Raw genomic sequence first — 23,243 nt, forward strand, 5'->3', positions numbered from 1 at the left:
GTGGACATTCAGGACTAGAGTGGAGTTATATGGTTTGTTCCCTTTCCCAACAGTGCTTCAGGAACATTAGAAGCTTTTCAAGCTGGTGCAAACTTCACCTCTTGGTGTTCTCTATAATTTTTAAAGCTCAGGCATTTAACAAAAATTGATATAACTGCCCTCCTTCTAATCTAAGAGATTTATATAGCGTTAATGGAATGAAAGAAGCTCTGTTAAATTCCAAGTAAAGCTACATCCGTCCCCACTCTTTGTTTCTTAATTCGTTCCTCTTGATCTTCCCAGTGACTGTCTTTGGCAGCTCTTGGACAAATTCCACCTAAATACAAAAAAAGACAGAAAACAATGTAGTATACTCTACAGAGTTGGTTTTCCAAGACTGGTCGTCAGCATATGTGGAAAACTAAGAGGATCACCATCAGTAAGAACCACTTGCCTAGAGGATCAAGTCCAAGCCAAATCAAGGCAGCATACTGTGCCACTTGTGAAACAATTTCTTTGGCTGCCTAGATCGCCAAACTTCTGTGTGGCTGCCTCCCAGCTAATCAAACTGAGCAGTGTAACATTGAGTACTGTAACAGAAGGATGAATACCTTAATGGTATCAGAGGTCAGAGATGAATGACAAAAAGAACAGCAAAAGGATGTTATTGGTGCAAAGTCTTTAATGGTCCTTAGTTCCTATGAGTTCTGCACAGGTGGACTAAAGCACTGCTAGTAGCTCTTTTCCTGTAGTGCTGGGATCACTCAGAAACACCAAGTGTATCCTCCTGGACTTTCCTCTTATTTATTAACTGTGAGGACCAGCAGATAAAAACTTATTCAGATTCAGTCAGGTACTACCCTAAGGTCACAAAGAGAGTGCTTGGTTGAAGATTAAATATAAAATAGAAAATTACAACTGTGAGCCTGACTTAGAACACACAGATCTAACTAAGATATCATAACAAACCTAGAAATTTTGAGAGATTTAAACAAGTGTTTTACCCAAATACATGAAAAACAATGTAAACTAACATTAGGAAAGATTTTCTGGAGCCAGTGCTCTAGCTGAAATCGTTACCACCGTCTCTTTTAGGTGAATCATGAAAATTCAAACAGTAATTCTCCTGAGATTTATGGAAGGGTGCCCTGGTTTAAAGTTTCTCCTCAGAAGCATTTACCTTTCTAGGGTATTTATATGGAGCAGTAGTTTTCTTGACATGTTCCTGCAAGTCACAGGTTAAGCTCTCCAAGTCAGTGGATGAAAAAGTGGGGGACAGGACCACAAATGCTTTCACAACCTGTAAGGTAAGGTAAGGTCAGGCCAGCAGAAGTGATCTGACACCATCCATTCACCAACCACCACAGGTTACCAGTGAGCAGTACTGCTCAGAACCATGACATGCAAAAGGGAGGAATAGAGAAACCGGTGCAATATAAGAAACAGTTGTGCCCAGCTTCTACACGTGTATATGTGGAAGGAAAAGCTGAAAGCACAGTTTTCCTGCCATCGTTACAAAGCAAGAGCATTTTCTGTATCCTCTCAGCAGGGTTCAAGAAGGAGGATTAATAAGAGGTGTTTCTGCAGAGTTCTCCCTGAAGCTGAAGGACATTTTGTTTCTCTCTGAAATTCACATTGAGGACAGTAGGCCCATATCAGCGCAGCACAGGATTGTGCTTTCTCCATACATGTAGCCCAAATCTAATGCTAGGACAGTTACAATAGAACTTTGGCTACACAAAGACAGCCGGAAAAGACAATTTCAGTGTATGGACAAGTGCTTAACAAGAAGGGAAAAGTAAACATCACTGTAATGTTCTCACCAGAGAAGACCTTCTTGGGATGAAAAGAAACTAAGAAGAGCAAAGGCATGTAAACAGGAAGTGATTTTGCTTGTCACCTTAAGTAGGATTATCCATGATGATGCGACTGCCTAAAAGCTGTGCATTATTCACTAAAGTAGGAACTGCTTTATATAGTTATATATTTAAACAAACATATTGCTTCCCCCACCACTGTTCAGCATCATTACCTCTCCTCTGAGGGGATCTGGGCTGCTGACAACAGCTGTTTCTGCTACTGCTGGGTGCTCTATCAGGGCACTCTCTACTTCAAATGGCCCAATGCGATATCTAGGTAAGGAAAGAAAAATGTAGGATTCGGTTTTATGAGCTGGAAAACCAGTACAAAATGATTTTTAACTGTCATATTGAAGAAAAGAAAAACAAACACAAAACAAACCAACAACCAACTATAGAAACTTTAGGCAGAATGGGAAAGTTGGCTGTGTTAAAAGGTAGGAGCATTTCATGGTGGTCATGTGGTAGAGGACTGCTGGGGCTGTGGATACCTCTCCATCTCTCTCCCCTTTCCTTGTGGCTCATAAGCTGGAGCTCCATCCCACCCTGATAGCTGGGGTCTGCAGTACCAGTTGATGCCACATTATGGTATCACATCATACAATATCAAATTGTTTCAACACATTAAAAATAAAATGCCTCAATGCTCTTCGAGTCCAATAGAGATGTCCTTCAATTTTAGTCAAAAAACAAACTAGATTAAAATCCCTCCTCTGCCAGTGGAAGTCCCCAATCTCTGTTGAAACAGATGAGATGTTGCTGGGGAAATGGATAGAGAGATGCCACTGACATCACCAAGATGATACCGCAGGTCTATGAAAAGCTAATAATAAGAGCAAGTATTCCTAAGTCAAGAGGTCAATACATTCATCACAGCACTATGATGTCAGAAGCTCACCAGGAACACAACATTTAAGATTATACAGTGGCAGATTTAGAAAGGAAGCATGCAAACTGACCCTGAAGAAATGATGATGTCATCGTCTCTTCCAATAAACCAAAAATATCCATCTTCATCCATAATCCCTCTGTCTCCAGTGACATAAAAATCCCCACGTTCACTTTCTGCTGTTTTTTTAGGGTTATCCTCAAAGTGGTTTACAAACAGTAGTTTAGATTTTGAGTATGCATTAGCTATACACTATGCTATAATGCACATGTTAAATGCACTGGAACTTAATTTTTCAGTCAAGGATGTTCCAAGAATTGTACTGACATTGCTATAAAATATAATAAAATCGGTTTATGAAACAAAACCATTTTGAGTCTTTAAAAAAAATTTTAACTCAATCTTGAGCAAATTCTTCTCTTCCCTTTTCTAACATCCATCAATCCAAACAAACAAATTACTCTAGTAATAAATAATAAACTGGTGAAAAATATTCAGCCTTTAGAACCCCTATGCAATTTGAGAGTTTTGGGGAGATTGGTGGTGGTGAGGAATAAAATGAAGTCCTTACTACATATTCAGAGAATAAACCAAGTGGTCTTATAGGTTTGCTTCTGACAGCAATTTCCCCCTGTTGCCCTGGAGGCAGAACATTAGCATTTTTGTCCACGATCTAGAATGAAAAACAACACGTATTTTAGTCCAATGGGAAAAAAAAAAAAACCAACCAAAACCAACCAAATAAAAAATCCCTACGAAAGAATCTAAAGAGCAGCCAACAAACCTGAACATCAAAAAGGGGAGCTGCCTTCCCCATTGATCCAGGTTTAATCTTCATTCCTTTAAAAACAGAGCAGATTATTCCCTGTAAAAATCAAAATAAAGTTTTGCAATAGATAGAGCCGCTACATTCACATTCAATCCATTAAATGTATTTTCTAGAATAATTCCAAAGTGAGGAACTAAGATTCATATGGTCCTATATGTCAGTGCTCTATGGCACAGATAAGCAAAATCAAGAAACTCTCTGAAAGAATCCTCTTCCATTTTCTGTGAAGAATTCATGCCCTCTGCTAACCCTAACCAGTCTTCTTCCTTAGATTCAAACTCTGCCCTCTTGTCTGTCACTGTCACTTGGAATTTCCTTAAGGATATTTATGGAAATCTTAGAGCACATCTCCTCCCAGCAATCCATGTTTCTGGCAGGTTCTGTGAGGAGAACCATGAAAGGGTGTTCTTTCAGAGGTTATCAAGGGAGGAGATTACCGAAACATTCACAGAAATGTGGAGAAAGAAACAGGCTGTGTTTAGAACACTGTAAAGCAAAAAGGAATTACAAAGATTTAATAGACTATTGACCCTACAGATGTACCGTTTCAGTCTGGCCGTATACTTCATGGATGTCCAGCCCAGTCTTGCTTTTCCACTGCTCCATGACTTCTGGGTTGAGTGGCTCCCCTCCACTCATGCAGTGCTTCAGGTTCATGAATTTGTAGCTTCACAGGGAGTTAAAAAACAAGAGTCAGTACTTAAATCTATTGGGCAAGAGGAGGACAATGCAACTATAAACAAATAATACTGGAGAACTGTTTACTGAGAGAGTTAGTCCCATGAAGTAGGGAAGTCAGAGGATTCCTGATCCTTCGGCTCCTGATACAGCAAGAGTATCAGTCTGTGCTCAACATTATACATACAAATACTAATAGTCAAACACAGATGAAAAATAAAGTAAAATTTTTGCTGAAGTCAGCTGGGATTTAAGGACATGTCTATAACCACAGAGCAATTTGCTGAGCCAGGGCCCCGACTGCTGACCCCTGCAACAGCCCAAGTGAGAAAGCGCAGGAGGGGAGGAAGGAAGGGTGGCAGGCAGTGAGAACTGGGGCAGGGGATAATGTACAACTGCCACAAGAAGTCACACTCTCACAGTTATGTTGACACTGATTTTCTAGGATGACAGTCCTCCAAAGCACGGACAATTAATGTGGTAATTGAAAATTATAATAAAGAATTTAACAGGTACTCAGTTTCATACCCTCAGGGATTTGCTCACAAGTTCAGTAGTGAAAGTCTCACATTTCTAAGGGAAAACATCAAGTTTCTCTATGTTTGCTCATAAAACTCAGTGGAACTCACAAATTTTGTATGATGGTCTTTTCATGAAGGATATTTTAAACAAAATTACTACCCTATTTTGGGTCAAGCAGCTAGATCTGGGGGAGATCACTAAAGTTTAGATAGGGTAAATTCAGCATTAGTAAATAATTTCTTGACGTACTTGGAGATATCATTTTGTACCAGCATGCGGAACAATGTTGGAGCACCAACCAGCGCGTCAATAGGGAATCTGCAGAGAGTCTAGTGAGTTAAACAATAAGATGGACATGTGAAACTCAGACAAGAAAATACTTTATGTATGTACAGTAAACAGGTGATATAGCAGGCAAATATAGCTCTCCTTTCTACGTAAAAGCACCATATGCTCTCTGTTGGGTAAAAAACCCTCGTACAGTTGGTGTAGTATGCATAGATTCATAGACTATTTGATTGGACAAAATCCCATGCTAAGCCCTGGCTGGCTACATGACAGCCAGGCCGCACAGCTTGGAGAATGGCCAGAATAAGCTTGTCTCTGTCTACATTATAGGGAGGTTTTAACTTTCATCTTGGCCAGTGTAGGCAGAGAAATGCTTCAGTTTCAGTCTGCATTAATACCAGCTGATGTTACTTCCACAGTCGCTAGAACGAAAGGCAAGCAATTAGTGCCGCTTTTGGATGATTTTCATTCATGTTCTAACCAGCTATGAGCAAAATGTATGAATGAACCACAGGTTTGGCCCCTTCTGTGTACATTAAAAAAGGTTAATAAGGGCTTTACGCAACACATACAGCATCTCAAACACAACTACGGACACAGCCCTCATGAAATCTACGGATGCTGTTAAGAAATTTTTTTGGTGCCCTTTCTGCAGATTAACACATCTCTGAGTTTTTCCTTACATTTAGGATGGCTGCTGATTTAATCTGTGGCAGCTTATGTATAAAGATGCATGATCCAAAAACCCAGGGGTCAAAAACAGATGCCAGTGTAGCCAGTATCCATCCGGTGTCAGCTGTGCTCCATATCACGTCTGAGGGAGTCAAATCCAACCAGTACCTGATAGAGCAGAAAAAAATGAACAAAAAAATAGTGAAATTTTTTTGCTTGAAAAAAGCCAACCAAACCACAAACAAAGAAAACAAAAAACCCAACAAGCCCAAGATTCCTGACAAGATACATGGGCACTGGGCACTCTGAATAAGTTTATTTTATGAGCTAGCTCTAGGACAAAAGGGCACTTAACGATATGTTTGCATAAATATATATACACACACACATATGTATATCATACATGTATGATGTCAGTCATAACATAGGACAGAGGAAGGGAAAGAGGAGCCTGAATTTCAATGCGGTGACTTTCCACTAGGTAGGAAGATAGGGCTGCAGTAGCAGCATTCGTGAATGCTGTGCTGGACACCAGGTATTTCAGTTCTAAGGGTGCTGAGAACCAGGGTTATCTGTGCAACCAACATAAACTGCCTCCGCACATGTCACAAAGCTTTTTGCAGCCCAAACAGCATGGTATCTCTGGGTTCTTTGAGCTAAAGTATTCCCAGCAATGGCTGTCCTTTGAACCACTCTAAAGAAAGGGTATGAGATATTAATGGGAAAATGGAAACACCAGGGGTTATCCGAATCCCATAGAAAGCTGCTGGAGTTTCTAGTCCAGTTTCAGAGGGAGAAGGATTAAGGCCATATATTGGTATTTCTTATTCAGTAATTTTTCGACAGCTATGCAGCTGTCGAAAAATTTTCTATGCAGCTTCAATTATCCCATGTTCAACCAACCTTTCATACCTTTCACTTAAAAGGGGTCTGAAACCAAGACTACCCTGGGAATGTTCAGTCATCTTTGGAGAACCTGTGGTTCCACTGGTAAAGAAGATACTCATTGAGTCTTGAATTCTTGTTTTGACGCAGGAATGGTCATCAGATTGGTTTCTTTAAAACAGAGAATGCAATTCTCATTCAATAGAGTGACTTCAATAGTTACTTTACACAGGCTTCAGAATGTAATGAAATATTGCATAGTGCAGAAATCCTACCCCAAGTAAGCTTCACAGAAGCTTTTCACAAATTAGACTAAAATAATGTGGAGTTACGCCTCCTCAAAGAGGGAATTCCCCTTAAGAGGAACACAATAGGAACTGCCCAGAACAGGACCACTGTTAGTAAACAACTCTGATATGATCAGCAATCAAGCAGTCATGACTGATGCCTTAATGGTGGCATTTGATGAGTATTTGTAGTTGACAAATACTTGTAAATGAGCACTTGTGGAGAACAGGTCTGCTGTCTGCATCATGACTGCAGCGTCACTAACTCATACTCACTTGTACAGGTCAGTGAAGTTCAGCCATCCCTCCCTATCATCTTTGGACACGATTAGCTTGGTTTTCAGAAACTGACACTCAGATGCCACTGAGTCCACAGTAGGAGCCAGTGTGTCATCGGTAACGATGCCCGTGGCCTTTGACGCCTGGAGTCGATATAATATGTCTTTGGCTGATAACTGGGATATTCCTGGAATTAAGACAATTCCTGGAAGAGCAAAAAAGTTAGTTTGGGATGGCACTTTTTACATCTGATTGTTTTCTAAGTACCTAAACTATTAACTATTCCCAAACTGACTGAGATCCCAAAACCTCTGAGATAAATTTGCCCTGGCATTCCCAAGCCAAACAAGTAGAGTAATACAGGTGCTTGTGCTCTCTGTAAAGAATGAAATGTGGACCTGTCTGGTGACTTCCATGGCTCTTCTCTGCCTTCTGTCATCTCCATGGCTGCTGCACAGGCCACCAATCCTACAGCACCAAGTGCAAATCCTTCAGGACCACCTGTGTAATTAGTAGCTAGGCCACCCACTAGATGATTACATTATTTTTCCTTTATAAACCATATAAATTCTTGATTTTCTTGATTTATTTGCATTAACCAGTTTTACCAGCCTCAGATATGCTCACTGACCTGCTCGCATGCAAGCCACATTCACCAGCCACCATTCTGGGATTCGTGGCAGAATCACAACAATTCTGTCCCCCTTCTGCAGTCCACATACTTTAGTCAGCACATTGGCCACTTTCCGAGACAGGAACCCCAGCTCCTCAAAGCTCCACTTCACTTCTTCTCCTTTTCCACTTACCCACCAAAAGGCAGGGTTTGATGGTCTCTTTCCAGCCTACAAAACACAGAGATTCAAAACCAAAACACTTCCGTCTGAAAGATCCCATGAAATTATCATGGACAAATATCTGCAAATTATGGAAGAACTGAGTATTCACATAAGCTATTATTTTTCCCTTGTCCTTAATGGATTGAGATTTGCTATGGATCAAAGCTCAGATATTCCCAATAAATTCTCCTTTTCTGAACCTGAAATGTTTACCATACCAATTGTCTACAGACTCAAGTCCTAGTCTGGGTCCTATTCCAGTTTAAGACTTACACTGAGCATTAATGCTCCTATAAAATAACAGATAACATGAAATACTTCACAATATCTCCTCATATTCTGGATGGAATACTATTAAACAGAAGCAGCACAGGCAGAGGACAAATTAAAACACGACAACACAGTATCTGAGGACTCTTTCTAGTCTGATTGCTCAGGAAAAGGAGATTTAAGTGGTCCCTAACTGCAGGGCATCTGGACAAATGCAGAATCCACTCTGGAGCAAGGCAGTTAAACATTTGTAGGAGAATTTTCCCCAGCATGCAATGTTATTGTTGTGTTACCTGTATTTTTATGATGTGAATATCTAATATTATAGTATGCAGAAGGAATAAGCACAGCCATTCTGAGATTAAATCAAAGTAAAACAGATATACCGTTGCTTTTTCTACCTACATAGGGAGGCCCAAGGGCAAGAAATGCTTTTAAAACACAGCAAGAAAGAATGAGATTTAGTATAGACTCCTACTGCAAATTGCTTTTGGGAACTGTCTTTTTTTTTATAAAGAAAAAACCCAACTTATTTCAAATGAAATTTCAAATAAAGTATCTCATCTGCACAACGAAAGATCATCTACCTTTTCAATCTCAGACCATTTGTCCAGTACATCACTTGCAAAGTTGAAGTACTTTGGTATTTGCTGTTCGCCTCGTCTGACTGACTCATACTGTGAATATACATCAGAGGCAAAGAGCCTGGGGTGTCCACGGAAAGTCCTATTAGGAGGCTTCAGAGTCCACAAGGATTTTAGAGTCTGTAATTTAAACAACTTCATGGCAGAAGATGATGTATGTAGATGCTGTAGACTATATAAGAAAATTTGCAGAATTGTTGCTATGATTCCTGCAACAACAAAAAGAAAATAATCTTGAGCTTATCCAAAGACAATTCAGTTATGAATTGATGATTTATTAATTGAAGACCCTTAGGCTAGTCAAAGCCAAACTGATGTTTGTAACAGTTCAATTAAATGTGAAGTTCCCCATTCTGCTTGCTTAGATTTTTTTACCATCAGCTTTTAAAGGACTTAATGCACTGCACTGATCTGACATCTTGTCTGTAGCTCAGCTGGTCCTAATAGATTCTTGATGTGTTCTTTGGGGCTGCTAATTGCTCACAGCTCTCCTTAGTCAAACACAACATCAAATACTTTTGTTTGCATTATAAGAAGGTTACTGGTTCCTACACCAAAGCATCCAGTAGCTGATTCTCTATTCCTTTTCCTTCACATGGAGTGAATATATCCATTCTGACTGATATAACCATTCGCCACATGTATCTCAATAACCTTCACATCTGTAATCCCTTATGTAGGTCCTCAAATTTTATTTAGATATTTCTACATTTGCTTGCTGTAAATGTCCTCTTCCATCTGTACTCATCATAATGACCCTAAAAGCTCTCAAGTCCAATTACTTTCTTCCTTTCCATTGCTACTCATTTTTAATTTCTCTGTTTTTATATTACTGTTGTTGTTGTTGTTATTATTTTCAGCAGTCCAGAAGACTGCTTCAGAACTGTGCTCAACTGAAAATTTTAATGCTATTTAGAGGCTTCTCATAAGCGCACCTGAAGATTATCAAACATGGAAAAAAACCCAAAACCTGGTTCGTGTCAGGAAGAGTGCGCAGTCAGAGCAGGAGCCAGTGGAGTCCTGGAGGCCTATCATCTATTGATTTTCCTTCTTCAACCACTAAACACAGGTTACTAAACTCAATACAAGGTTAGATGAGTGACTGTTGAAATACAGGTTAATTTTCTTTTCTGTTCTTACAAAGGATTAATCCATCCACAAACTAGGAACAAAATTATAGGTAAACTCTTGATTAAATTCTTTTTCCATGTGGAATTTCTGTGGCCTGAGTGAAGCTGCAAAGTCTTGCCCTTTGTCCTCGGTTTTTAAGTTCATTTTCTATTCATTTACCTCTTGTCCCATGTCTTCAACTGTAACCACTTATCCTTACATCTCTAATGCATGGATCTCAGCTTTGGTCATATTTTATTCCCCAAGAAAAAGTGACGTGTTTAACAGTGGAATTATTTCCTTATTCCTTAGCAGGAACTTTTACAGTAATATTTAATCTATCAGGTGAATGAACTCAAATACCTAGAACTTGGATAACTTAAATCTGTTCAGTGATATCTGACAGCATAAAAAATCTGGATGCAGATATTCCTGCCAGAACAGATACCAGATACTTTGTCAAAACCAACAGTAATTCACGTAGTTCTCCATGCTATATGCAGACTATGGTAGAAAAATACTGACCAGCTGCAAATAATCCTACAGGATATCATTTGCTCCTGAGAAAGAATCATAGGACATTGATATAAAATTAAGTGTTATTATGCCTCTAAGTGCCACCCACTTCAGAATCAGAATTACAGCGCAGAAACTTATTTACATGGTACTTACATTTTAAATCAAAACTTTATTAACAGGACCTGGTGGAAAAAAAGAATCTAAAAAGGTTTTAGTGGTGAAAAATGGTCTTTTAAATATTCCCTAAATATGTCATCTTTGAGGTTGTGACCTCCACTGTTAATGCTAAAACCTATGGATTCACTTTCATTCATTTAACAGAAAAACCTAATAATTTTGATTACTCTTTTTAATAACATAGTAAGATATTTCTTATTTCTTAGTCTGCTCTAATTCTATGATTTAGCTATAATCTCCAGAATTCAGAGCATTGCAATGACAAATTCTACACAATAGCCTGTAAAGAAAAGAGGAGAGAAAGAACATTCAGGAACAGTATTCAAGATTGGAAATGGTATTCAAAACTGGTAAGCTGAAAAACATTTTAAATCCAGGATTCCCTAGTGGTCTACAAAAAATCTGCAAAGTTCGGTTGTGAGAGCCTTCATCAATTTTTAGCACTTTTTCACCTGTAAACTTAGAGGTAAAAACAAAGTAAGAAAATTGAGGAAAAGACCCAGTAATGGCAAAGTCCTCTGTACTGCTGCAAGAACCAGAAATTATTTTTCCTGATTTAGTACCGTCTGCTTCTTCTCAATGATCAGCAACACTAGGAATTCAGACAAACCTTTTCCTGACCTGTTTGCTGTGGACAGTACAGATTGAGAACTGGCTGGGGCTGATCCTCTTCATTCAGTTCATTCGGCTTTCAGGACATGCGTTTCCCAAACGAGGCACTGTAAGGATTAGTCTTTATCTGGATACGTGGAACCTGGACACTCCGTCAGAAAGGATTTGGAGTGAAACCCTTTCTACTTTATCATTTGCTTCTTTTGAAGTAATGAGAACAGAACATAGCACAAAACAGACCATGCAGCACAATTCTTTCAGTGGAGCAACCTTTTTCTTGAAATCATTTACAGCATTGTTAATTGTGCATAATTTGCACCTTAACCTAAAGCACTTTGTATCTTCTCTTTTCCCTCACTTTAACCATTTAAGTAGATCACAAATTCATCAAGCTGAAGAGAAGAAGTTAAAGAATTTGTCTGTCTTCTTCCACTTAGAAACAGTGATAGTTTTTGAAGAGAGAATATCACTTCATTGCTGATACCCACTACAGGACAAAGGTTATTTTTATTAATTTCTCATTTATTTGCAAATATCAAAATGTTGTAGTTACACTTTTTCTTTTTTTTTCTTAAAGGAAGCTGTTTACACTAATTCCAGTAAAATTAAACCTTTGTAAGCTCCTGGATCTATGCCTCCTCTCTTCCATTCCTCATTCTTAATTACTTGCACCTTCTCCCTTCTCAAAATTTGTATGCCAATGGTAAAAGTGCTTCTAATACCACACATCCTCAAGCCTCAATGTAAGTGTTATCTCCCTTTTTTTCTCCGTAGCTTGTATTTCCATATGTTCTCCTAGGGCTCTGGGTCATGACCACATGCCAAGCGTGATGTGCTATGGCTGGTATGGATGATGGAAATTTTCTCTTCTCAGTTTCCAGATCATGTTATACTTTTCCCCACTCTTTGCTCCTTAGAACCTTTCTCTGGATTTTCCCAGTAGCTGTCTTTGGCAGATCCTGAACAAACTCCACCTGAAAGGCAAAAATGCTCACTTTTAGCCAAATACATTCTGATTAATCTCCCAGGTGCAAGGAAAGACACACTTCTATTATGCCTGGGGTAAAAATAAAAAGATGGGAAGCTGCACAGCTTGGGGCTAGGACAGTGAAATTCCTTACTACCCATCTTAGTGAACTGCACAGCCAGTACTTGCAGGGACAAGTACCACAATTCTGAAGCTGGAGGGCTTCAGCTGTCAAGACAGGGAGTTACTGGTGTCTTTCCCAGTTCTAAGGGATGGATTCCAACTCCCCCGATGCCAGCAGAAATTTTCCCTTTGCTTTGACTGAGAGTCTGAACAGAGCTCAAGGGAGGAATTGGTAAGAGGTGAATGCTTCACCCATTTGTGTTCCTGTGAAAACCCTGGTATTTCATGAAAGGAAGACTGGACCCTGATAAATATAAGCTATATCACCATCTCCTCCCTTTGGGTCCTTTCTAGCACATACAGTGAACCCAAGGCTACAGCTACAACAGACTCTGTAATTTATTTTTATTTTGTTTTATTTAACTCTGGTTGGAGTGTTTGTCAGAATGCAGTTGAAAAAGAACCTGAAGCAGGACAAAACCCATTCCATTTTTGATACAATTAGAAGACCTGTCTTTTTGTACTGTCCTTACCTTCCTTGGATACTTGTAAGGTGCAGTCACCTTCTTGACATGTTGCTGAAGCTCATGAGCTAATTTTTCTGGATCATGTGATACAAAAGCAGGAGCTAAAACAACGAAGGCTTTGACCACCTGTGCCACAAAAGTTAAGGGTCCATTAACTTCCAGACTTGGGAATAAAGGGATATATTTGTTGCCAAAACTGAGTATCAAAATTCAGAAATGTTTTTCCTTTAATTTCCCTTTTCATTGGCTGTTTATCACAAAACACCATGTTATGAAGGACATATTCTGCAGCATAGGATTTCTTGTATTTTTCCACTTTTTTTTTCCTTCTTAACTTTATACACTACTAAACTTCCAAAAAGTTGTAGAACAGAAAAAGGGACAGTTGAAAATCTCACCCCAAAGCTCAAACAAATGTTGCAAAGTTGAAAAATATAAAAAGAAAATTAAACATTCTGGATATCATTGCCACCATGTGCTTAGTAACAAGAAGAAAAATAGTCTGAATACTATTTCTTAGAGAAAAGGATGCCACAATAAGTCTGAAGAGCCAGACTTCTTGTCCACTTCAAACCCTACAAACAGAGAAATAATTCTGAAATTCCAAGATCTGCCAAGGTATGGCTTTAAATTTTTTTAACCCATTTTAATTTCAAAAATCTGCAACACTTAATTCGAAGGAAGCCTAGCACATATAGGGAACTTGATGCTTAGAATAAAGTGCATTTCTTTCTATATGTTTTTTTTTTTTCCTTTTTACCTCCCCTCGAACTGGATCAGGACTGCTGACAACTGCTGACTCCGAGACTGCAGGGTGTTGTATTAATGCACTTTCGACTTCAAATGGGCCAATACGATACCTAGGACAAAATGCAGCTATGACAGCCAGAGCAAGCCAGCCACTCAATTGTTTTTTCCTGACTGAATTTTAACAGGCAAATGAGCAATGCTAAAAGCAACTGACTTACCCAGAAGAATTAATTATATCATCAGCTCTTCCAACAAACGAGACATATCCTTCTTCATCCATAATCCCTCTGTCTCCAGTGACATAAAAATTTCCACACACAGAGGCAGCAGTTTTCTCTGGATTATCCTGACGATAATCAAACATTTCAAAAAATGTATCCAATTGTTAGTGAAATGTAATGCATTTATTTGCAGTAGTGCTAAAAATGATCAAGACAATTTTTTAAGTTGGTCTCAAAATGGATATGTTCTATACTATTTTATGCCTTCAATTAAAAAAAAACAAAACAGAACTGCATAAATTAGCAGTTTTGTGGTGGAAATATGTGAGATGTGGAAAAGAGCATTTGTGTATGATATGGTTTCGTGTTCTAGGGAAGAAAGGGTGTGCTCTATCAAAATGCTCATCCATCACAGCAGATTACCAAAATGTATAACCCACTCTCTTCAGAGAAACGATTTATAATGCAGGGGGGCACCACAATAACCTCCTGTCAGTGGAAACTTTTGACCTCTAATCTTCAAGACCAAAACACAAATGAGGTGACCTACACGAAAAACTTCATTATCTACATTGATCTATCGGGTCTAGATCGCACAGGAAAAACACCTTGACAACAGAAAACACAATGAAAAATTGAAGTAATAGTACTGAACCAAAAGAACTCTTTTAATCACATAGTGAGCAATTACTTTGTGACAGTTGTTGTTTGGGGATGCCACAAATATCCAAATATTATGGGGATTTAGAAAAGGATTAAACACCAGATAAGTTCCCCAAAGCTTTTTCAACATGATGGTTCAAATGCAGTGGATAATTTATCTTTATATTTGCCTGATTCTAGTATTTTCTTAAGTATGTACTACAACTCAGCAGCACCACAGATGGAATACTAGCTTAGATGGACCTTTGGCCTGAACCAAAATGGCCCTTCTTCTGACGGATTTTTTTTAAGCCTGTTCTGTTTTAAGCAGGAAGAACACTCGAATTTGAATAGTAATGTCATATTATGTATGTCACTACATAATATAAAAAAGCTGTATGACTGTCTACGCTTGAGGGTTTTGTCCTGTAGCTTGTTTTTGTGCTGTTGATCTTGTGCATATGGTCTATGCGACAGGCAACTGTACAGAGGGTTTCTCTGACACCAGCAATAAATGCATGCTGCAATGTGTAATTTCTAAAGGTTTAAAAGATCAATTTTTGGGTACCTCTGACAGTGGTATGAGGGAATACTTTGGAAAGTGCTCTTTGGAAAGCCTCCCTGAGCTCATGGCATACTACAGCAGCCTTTATGGGCTTCCTTCATTAATCCATCACTAAGAATGGGATCTGAATGGAAGGGATGATGTACTGTACATAAAGCCCATGCTAACTGCCAGGTACAGGTCTGGAACAAGTTACACCCTACCCGTCAGGCTGATATTAAGCTTCTCAGCACGCACAGACAGGCCAACTGAAACTTACCACATATTCGGAGAACAGACAGAATGGTCGTGTAGGTCGAATTCGAATAGCAATGTTGCCTTCTTCTCCTACAGGCAGAATAGCCCCATGGTCATCTATGATCTGCAGAAAGGACGTATCACCATTGCTTTGATTAACTCAGTGAAATACCCGTGTTACAGCACAGTGAAGGACAGAGCGGGACACGGGCAGTAGTCCGTTACTCATGTACCCACAACTGCAGCTGAGCTCAGGTGTAACATATCAACATACCTGCACATCATAAGGGGGAACAGCTTTTCCCAAAGAGCCAGGTTTAATTTTCATTCCTTTCATAGTGGCACATATTGCTACCTGCATAATAGATTTTTTTTTTTTTTAGTTTGTGCAACATCTTGTAGACTTTGTTATTCACTTGCATTGGGCAAGATGCCTCTTCATGACTTTGTCTGGAGAAGGACTGAATCAGGACTAAAGCACTGTGGTTCTCCAGCACATCAGAGAGGGGCTGGGAGGAATTTTAGGTCAGTCCTGTGGAATGAGGTTGCTTGTGCTCAGTCTGAGCCAGTGGGTTCTTCTGCAAACACTTGAATTTGCAAGACAGCAGACGTGAAATTATTACAGATCTTATTTCAATAATGGGACAATTAATTTGGGACCATATCAAAGGCAAGAGGAGAGAATGCCTGAAATCTGACTCTTACTAGCTTTGTTAACGTTCACTTAAAGAGAAGTCTGGGATGTGAACTGATTTAATATTTTTCATTAAAACCTCGGACAAGCCAAATTGATACCCAGAGCAATTTTTTTTTTTTCAGTTTTGCCTTTTAAGTAAAGACGATGAAGGGATAGATACAAGGGATCAATACAAGTTATTTGATCTGAGGTAATCTCTGACGTGGTTTTTGCAGGGGGCTGAACTCTACAGTCATATTATTTCCTATAGACATTAAAATGTGTAGCTAGTTGATTTTGAAACTATATAATCATAATTATATGTAGCCTCTTTTTAAAAAAGTTCATTTAAATGATTCTTACCCCTTCCATTGATTTATAAAGCACATTGTGCCTCTGGTATTGTTACCTTTGAAAGGGCATACTGCAAGAATTAATGCAAAAGTACCGTTTCAGTCTGGCCATAACCTTCATAGATATCCAGCCCTGTCTGTGTTTTCCATTTCGCCATCACTTCAGGATTGAGTGGTTCCCCTCCAGATAAACAGTGTTTCAGGCTCATGAACTTGTAGCTTGAGAAGAATAGCAAATGAAATAATTTTCTTAACTTCTGAAAAGAGCAGTGAATGGTCTTAACTGAGCAGCCTCCCTCAACTTTCAAAGTATGCCTAAAACTTCACAAGCTACTTCAAGAAATGACAAGAATTATCCTGTTACACAGTCCTGGACTGGACTCCTAGATGCTCCTGTTACCACTGAGGATAATGTGGTTTATCTCTGTGTCACTGGAAGTAAGTATTTTTTCTGGAGAAAGACTAAGCTAAGGTGTTTTCTTGGAAATCTGAACAAGCACATCAGATGTTCACAGAAAACTGAGTTATGTGTCGACATCCAAGATTAAATAAGACACTGAGAATTTTCTACAGCAAAAGGAAGAGTGAAGAGGAACACGGTGCCTGAGCTCTCTGCTAAACCAGGGTTGGTTTTTGTCAGGATGAAAGACCTAGGTGAGAATAATAAGCACCTTACTGAAGGTGTGAAAATTCCTTACAAATCACACTGATTACTTTTCATAAGATGAGTATTTTACAGTGTAACAAACTGGTGGGAACAGCTGCCAAATAACTCAGCACTTGAAAGTCCTCTAACTGCTCACTTCATTCTCAAGTATATGGGAACAACTCCAGTTGCAGTGCTGCTTGAAACATTGACTTAAATTTAACTGTGAACCGTAAGTTCAGAGGAAGTGGCAACTTAAAAAAATGCTCACTTGTTTCCTCTGTGCTGTCTTTTCAAAGACCCATGCCTGAAGCCTGAAAGGCCTAAGGTGTGACTAGTTATTCTCATATTTCAGAACATAGCTTTCTTTTCTGAGAGCAAATTTTGCCAATTAGATCTCCTTTAAATGAAAAAATATAGGTGGCATAAGGAACTGAACAGCCAGAGCTGTCACAGCATTTTATCCTAGCCTTCCTCTGCTACCCCTGCAACAGACAGATGTGCAGTACCTGCTCAGATCATGCTGGACCAGCATGCGGTAGGCAGTAGGAGCAGTGCAAAAGGCAGTGATGGGATATCTTGAGAGAGTCTAGAAAAATAGAAAGTTATTTTGTTGAAAAAGAAATGCAATGGTGGGTCTGACCTTGTAAATGTGCAGGTGATTAACACAACTTCTGTGCTCAAATGTCTGCAAAATGATAATCATAAAAATGCAACATAGATTCAACACAGAGAATGACTATGGATTAGTGCCTATGAATCCTGGCTGTGGAGTGGCTGTACCAGTCAGCCCCACTGCTGTGGAAAATAACAGTCCTTCCTGTCCAACAAAAATCACTCATGTAAATAAATGACCACTAAAAGTAGTAGTTTCAATAAAGATTGTTATCTGCTTCCCAAAGTGACTGTGTCCCGGGCTCAAGACTAAGTGACAGCAGTAAACTAGACCAAAGCTTTTCCAATTTTATTCTTGGGAAAGTCTGGGTGTCCTCTCCACACAAGAGGCCAATGTTGAGGAGAATAAGCCAACTGACTGGTTTTGCAAAATGGCAGAGAGGAGGAATAGGCATTCTGGCAACTCACTGAAAATTCAAGATAACAGGACCCTGATTCGGGTCTATGCCATACCCTGATTACTGGCTCATGCTGACCTTGAGGCCAAAGTAGCTGGATGTCCATACCTGAAGTGAGCTTTAGGCTAAGTATGGGACAAGATAGCAGTGATTCCGAGTTCTTTTTATCCTGCATCTTTCACCACATCTCCTCTACCCTGTAGCCATGTCACATGGCCTAGCCAGGACAGAAAACACTTGTTCCTCTGGCTTACTGGGCACCAAAGGGAGGGATGATTGCTTGGGATGTGGGAAGTACTATGCTTACTGCTACATAGCAGTGGGTGCACATGCACTGGAGCCCAGCTTGCTTGCTTTATTTATGCAAAATGGAAATAAAACTCCAGTATAAAATATAAAACTTACCTCTGCAATAACTGCTGGTTTAAACTGTGGCATATTGTGTACGAAGACACATGATCCACAGATCCATGGTGCAAAAACACTGCTCCAAACTGCTTTTACCCAGCCAGTATCAGAGGTATTCCACATTATATCTGAAGGAGTCAGGTTCATCCAGTGCCTGATGATAAAGCAGAGATGAAAAAAATGCTTCACAGAATGTGAGAGACTCGAGGCCAAGGTCAAAGCATAATTAAAGGAAAGGGCAGGAGGCTTCCATTAGAAGATGTGGTATCAGCAAGTGCAGCTCTTTAGAAGTTTGTAAGATTTCAAGAGTATCTTAAATATTCTCTTATTTTCCTTTCATTCTCTCCTGTTTAACATTTCTAGTGTTTGCTTGTCTCCTGAACAGCGCAAAACATCCTTGGCTTGACTTGCAGTATCTGAATCTAGATCAAAAACCAAACAGATCATTTGGACTAGGCTTTCCCCACCCTCTGGATTAGAGACATCAGCTAAATCACATCTTATTTCCCTAGGAAACTAGCCAAATTACTTTTATGTACTCTACATCAACTTCCAACTCAGAATGCCTTGGGAAATGTATCCTTCGATTTTCATAAAATTTCTCACTCCTTGGGAAGCAGGAATAAAAGATGTTCAATGAAAGCAAATCAGTACAAAGGCACAGATTCAAAATGAACAGTAACTTTTAAGGTATAGTGGCTGAAGGTTGCTTTGGCTCTCAAGGAAGGTTTACATAATACTAAAGCACTCAACTTTACCTGATTTTGCTATAAGGAGGCTACGCTTACTGCTACCCTGCAGTCAGCCCTCTGAGTGACAGAACACTGTGTTTGATGATCTCAACTGAGTCTTCAAGAAGCTTTTAATAATGAAGGTTTCACTGTGAGAGGGGAAAGGCGAGGAAGAAGCAAGATCCTATACTCATGAAATGCCTACATTTACTGGAGCTTTTACAGTCACATTTTGAATTTAATTGTGATCATATCACTTAATCAGGAAACTGGGAGCAACTGCAAAGTATACCTGCCACTGGTTGCAAATCCAATGCCATAACTGCTGTGGGACTGCACCACCATTTTTGGAGAGCCTGTACTTCCACTAGTAAAATAAATCAGCATTGGGTCTTGACTCTTTGTCTTGACACATTTATGGTCCGCAGATGTCACCCTTCAAATAAAGAGTATATGACGGTTACTACGTGCAGTTTTTCACAAAGGAAGCAGTATTTTTTAAGGTTTAGGTGATAAACAGGAAAATGGCCCAAAACTATATGATCTCACTAAATAAATAGTTGCATCAGACATCACAGGTAAGAGTTAGAGAGAACATTTTGCTAGCCACAAGTGTGCTCTGTATGCCCTAACTTTTAAGATGTGAGCACCTACAGCATATTTCAGTGACTTTGTCTACAACTATTTGGCAAGGGCACTCAAGATGCTTGTTACAGAACAGCAGGTAGATGCAAAGCCAACTTCTGCCTCAACACATACTGTCTCCCAATCTGAAGTCAATGGGGGCCATATTCAGGCTATTATGCCAGGTAAGGTAGTCTTAGACATGTATTATACCATTTATGTTCAATAGACTGATGAACAATTCAGATTGTCGGGGCTATCAAGATAGTCAAGGGAAGAAATAATTGACGCCATGTTAGGTGAGCACTGAGAGCTGGCAATAGGTATCTTCTCATTGAATTCAAGAGGCATTAGGCGCAAGACAAGCACAAAACAACTGCAAAATTAGTGTTCTGTGTGTCTTGTGACCACAGTGGAAGCAGAGAGCTTTTAAAAGCTGCCAGGCTGCTGAGCAAGGAGAAGCTGAAAAACCTCTACTCAGCTTCCAAAAAGTGTGTTGGGAGGCATTTGTATTTAATGCAGTGATTACAGCAAATTGGCAGAGGGATACAAAAATGTAACTCATTTGTATTTTGGAAATTAATCCCAAAACTCAGCAATGCCACCTGACTAATATAGCTTCCTTCAGCTCACAGGGGTGCTGGTAAAACAGCTGGATACTCACGCAAAGAGATCTCTGAGGTTCAGCCACCCATCTCTGCTCCCTTTGGCTACAATTAGTTTGCTTTTCAGAAACTGGCAGTCAGGCATGACAGATTCCACTGCAGGTGCCAGTGTATCGTTGGTAACGATGCACTTGGCCTTTGAAGCCTGGAGTCGGTATAAGATGTCTTTGGCTGTTAATTGGGATGTTCCTGGAATAAAGACAATTCCTGGAAAAAAGCAACAAGCAATTTAGAAAATTGACCATTTCTCTTTATTATGTTCACAGGACACGACCCAGCCGTAGAAAAGCTGAGCTGTTTGCAAAAAACTTATTCTTTGAGAAACAGGAGTCAGGTATAACTCATGTTTGAAGGCAGAGCTTGGGTGAAATTTGTGGCCTGGGAATGACCTGGGATCATCTGGCTCTGAAAGACCTCCAAACCCTGCAGCACTGATGTTGAGTTTTGTGTCATCCATATTAAAGGTATCCAGATCATGAGTAAGATCTAGATTTAAAGTGTTTTTGAGCACTTCCTTCATGATTTGTAACTCAGGAAAGAAGTGTTGTGATTATCAACCTCTTAAGTATATGAATAAGGCCAACATTTAGATTATATTGATATCTGGAATAAAGACATTCATTTCAAGAAGGAATTAATATTGAAATCACATTTTTTGGGGTGGGCGGGCGGAATCAATGTAGTGCATTTCTACACCTCCTTTCCCAAGGATTTCAACAGACTTGATCTACAGACTGATTTCAGTCTTGCACTTTCAGATGTGTCTAACAAATTTTACAATTGGGAAACTGAGGCACTGAGATACTGAATGATATTCCTATGTCATAGTCCAGAAAATCTTAGATACAATAGAATGGGATTCCCTGAGTCTTAGCCCAATTTACAACCTGCAAGAATCACAGAGCTTAAAAGTGGGACAAAAATACTTGATCATGTCCCTGTTGATGCTGGTTTTTTCCACAATGGGCAGTCTAAAAACGCAATGGGTCAAACTCTTCCTAAGAATTTGCATTCTGGAACAGCAGAGCAAAAAAATATTGTATTGAATTATTAACTAGTCTAGTCATATAATTTATTGCATTAAAACTCTCCACACTGATAATGTATCTGGTCAAATTTGGCCTGAGATCGTAACCATTCAACCGTCACTGGCTTCAACTGAGGATGCTGATTAACTGGACCATGTCTGTTCAGCACCTAGTGCAATGTCAGTTTGGTTCCTGGGTGGGTGCTACCAATTCTTCTTCTATGCAAAAGCTGAAGCATACAGGGTGTAGTAGCATATTCCTCCTTACATTTTCTTCAAATTAATTTTGCATATTTTTCATATCTTCTATTTATTTTCTTTCTGCATCCAAGAGATCCGTAAAGTTACTCACCTGTTCGCATACAGGCTACATTCAGTAGCCACCATTCAGGAATACGAGGCAGAACTGCTATAACTCTGTCTCCTCTCTGTAAACCACATGCCTCAGAAAGTATATTAGCTGCTTTCCTAGACAGAAATCCCAACTCTTCAAAGCTCCACTTCACCTCCTCTCCCTCGTCATTTACCCACCAAAAAGCTGGATTTGCTGGTCGTCTTCCATTCTAGAACGCAACAAAAGGTATTAAAATAAGAAGACAATCCTTAAAAGGTTTAATTTCAATCCAAAATAACTCCAGACTAAGTAAATCACCCCTGCCAACTAGTTTTTTAAAGTGATACCTATATTTCTGACAAAGAAAATAAAATAGTGCACTCTGCTTTGCAGCTAATATTATCCAGTATCCATCAGGAAAATTGATTTGTATCATGAGATCTGTTCCAACATCTATGAAGTAGAAGAAAAATACTACCTTTTCTAGTTGCGACCATTCATCTAAGACATCACTTGCAAAGTTGAAATATTCTGGTAGTTCCTTTTTACACTGGTTTATAGAGTCATAATATGAAATAATCTGAGATGTAAAAAGCCTGCTGCTTCCATGGAATAATCTGCAAGGCGACCTGAGAATCCGCAAACACTGAGGAATCCATGATTTAATAAATGGCCTCATGATAAATGATGGTTTATCAGACAGTGAGGAAAAAATCAGATGCACACCTACAGGAATCAGTCATCTGAAATGAAAGAAAATACATTTAATAAACAGCCAGGTATCGAATGCTGTCCAGTTTGTGGTGTTCGAAAAATTAATGCAAACCATCTTGAATAAATAGGCTGTTTGTGTGCCTTCCGTTTTCCCCCATTATTTTATGTGATTCCTAAAGTGTTCCTCCCTTCCTGGCAACGAAATTGTGCACTGTTTTTTCATTATAATCTTTGTCCTCTACTTTGTCAACCAATGAAGGAATGTCACATCGCCCCTCTAAACTTTCACTTGCCAGTCCTTTTCTAAATATATCTCTCTTGATTCTTGTAAATTTTGTATTTTACTTTGCCTGCTTACAGAAATAAAATGTCACTAGTTAGAAAGTGTTTTGAGGATGCTTTTTTTATCCCCTTGATTTAAAGTAGTCTCTGTAATAATGCTGTATCTTAAACACACACTAGATGGCGATTCACACTGAACTTACGCACCAATACAACTGATGAATCTCTGATTTATTTCTTTGTGAGTTCTATTTTCACTGGGGGCATGGAATAAACACTAGGCAAGTAAAGGTGAAATGTCAAAGCCTTCCATTTGTACTTCAGCTGAAGTGTGCAACTTTGA

At 39.2% G+C, this 23,243-nt stretch overlaps 2 protein-coding genes across 3 annotated transcripts; both read right to left on the reverse strand.

Annotated features, from left to right (window-relative positions):
- Positions 1 to 229: 229 nt before the first annotated feature.
- Positions 230 to 9,058, reverse strand: LOC141471626 (acyl-coenzyme A synthetase ACSM4, mitochondrial-like). Of its 2 annotated transcripts, none has more exons than XM_074158233.1 (13): positions 8,861 to 9,058; positions 7,799 to 8,009; positions 7,165 to 7,372; positions 6,629 to 6,772; positions 5,728 to 5,884; positions 5,006 to 5,085; positions 4,100 to 4,223; positions 3,512 to 3,592; positions 3,299 to 3,400; positions 2,798 to 2,925; positions 2,012 to 2,111; positions 1,160 to 1,279; positions 230 to 316 (listed from the first exon to the last, which is right to left on the reverse strand). In XM_074158233.1, exons 1-13 carry the CDS (start codon positions 9,056 to 9,058, stop codon positions 230 to 232), a joined length of 1,740 nt encoding a protein of 579 aa, XP_074014334.1. The 2 variants fall into 2 exon arrangements, with proteins under 2 accessions (XP_074014334.1, XP_074014333.1); XM_074158232.1 differs by having other exon boundaries at positions 6,620 to 6,772.
- Positions 9,059 to 11,847: 2,789 nt separating this feature from the next.
- Positions 11,848 to 22,583, reverse strand: LOC141471619 (acyl-coenzyme A synthetase ACSM4, mitochondrial-like). The gene is made up of 13 exons (XM_074158225.1): positions 22,383 to 22,583; positions 21,923 to 22,133; positions 20,543 to 20,750; positions 19,547 to 19,690; positions 18,521 to 18,677; positions 17,552 to 17,631; positions 16,492 to 16,615; positions 15,642 to 15,722; positions 15,390 to 15,491; positions 13,921 to 14,048; positions 13,713 to 13,812; positions 12,959 to 13,078; positions 11,848 to 12,309 (listed from the first exon to the last, which is right to left on the reverse strand). Exons 1-13 carry the CDS (start codon positions 22,581 to 22,583, stop codon positions 12,223 to 12,225), a joined length of 1,743 nt encoding a protein of 580 aa, XP_074014326.1. The 3' UTR covers positions 11,848 to 12,222.
- Between the last annotated feature and the right edge of the window lie 660 nt (positions 22,584 to 23,243).

This window comes from Numenius arquata, chromosome 14 (genome assembly GCF_964106895.1).
Source record: "Numenius arquata chromosome 14, bNumArq3.hap1.1, whole genome shotgun sequence".
Taxonomy (NCBI): domain Eukaryota; kingdom Metazoa; phylum Chordata; class Aves; order Charadriiformes; family Scolopacidae; genus Numenius; species Numenius arquata.

Bases quoted from the DNA above. Each gene is read 5' to 3' on its own strand.
- LOC141471619 (XM_074158225.1), bottom strand. From the start codon at position 22,583: ATGAGGCCATTTATTAAATCATGGATTCCTCAGTGTTTGCGGATTCTC. The intron at 16,616-17,551 runs GTACTGCACATC...ATTCTTCTCAAG, and splicing joins GTCCAGCATGATCTGAGCAG to CTACAAGTTCATGAGCCTGA. The intron at 12,310-12,958 runs GTAAGGACAGTA...TTTGCCTTTCAG, and splicing joins CTTACAAGTATCCAAGGAAG to GTGGAGTTTGTTCAGGATCT.
- LOC141471626 (XM_074158232.1), bottom strand. From the start codon at position 9,058: ATGAAGTTGTTTAAATTACAGACTCTAAAATCCTTGTGGACTCTGAAG. The intron at 7,373-7,798 runs GTCAGTGAGCAT...TTGCTCTTCCAG, and splicing joins TGTGGCTTGCATGCGAGCAG to GAATTGTCTTAATTCCAGGA. The intron at 2,926-3,298 runs GTAAGGACTTCA...AACCACTTTGAG, and splicing joins GTTTATTCTCTGAATATGTA to GATAACCCTAAAAAAACAGC.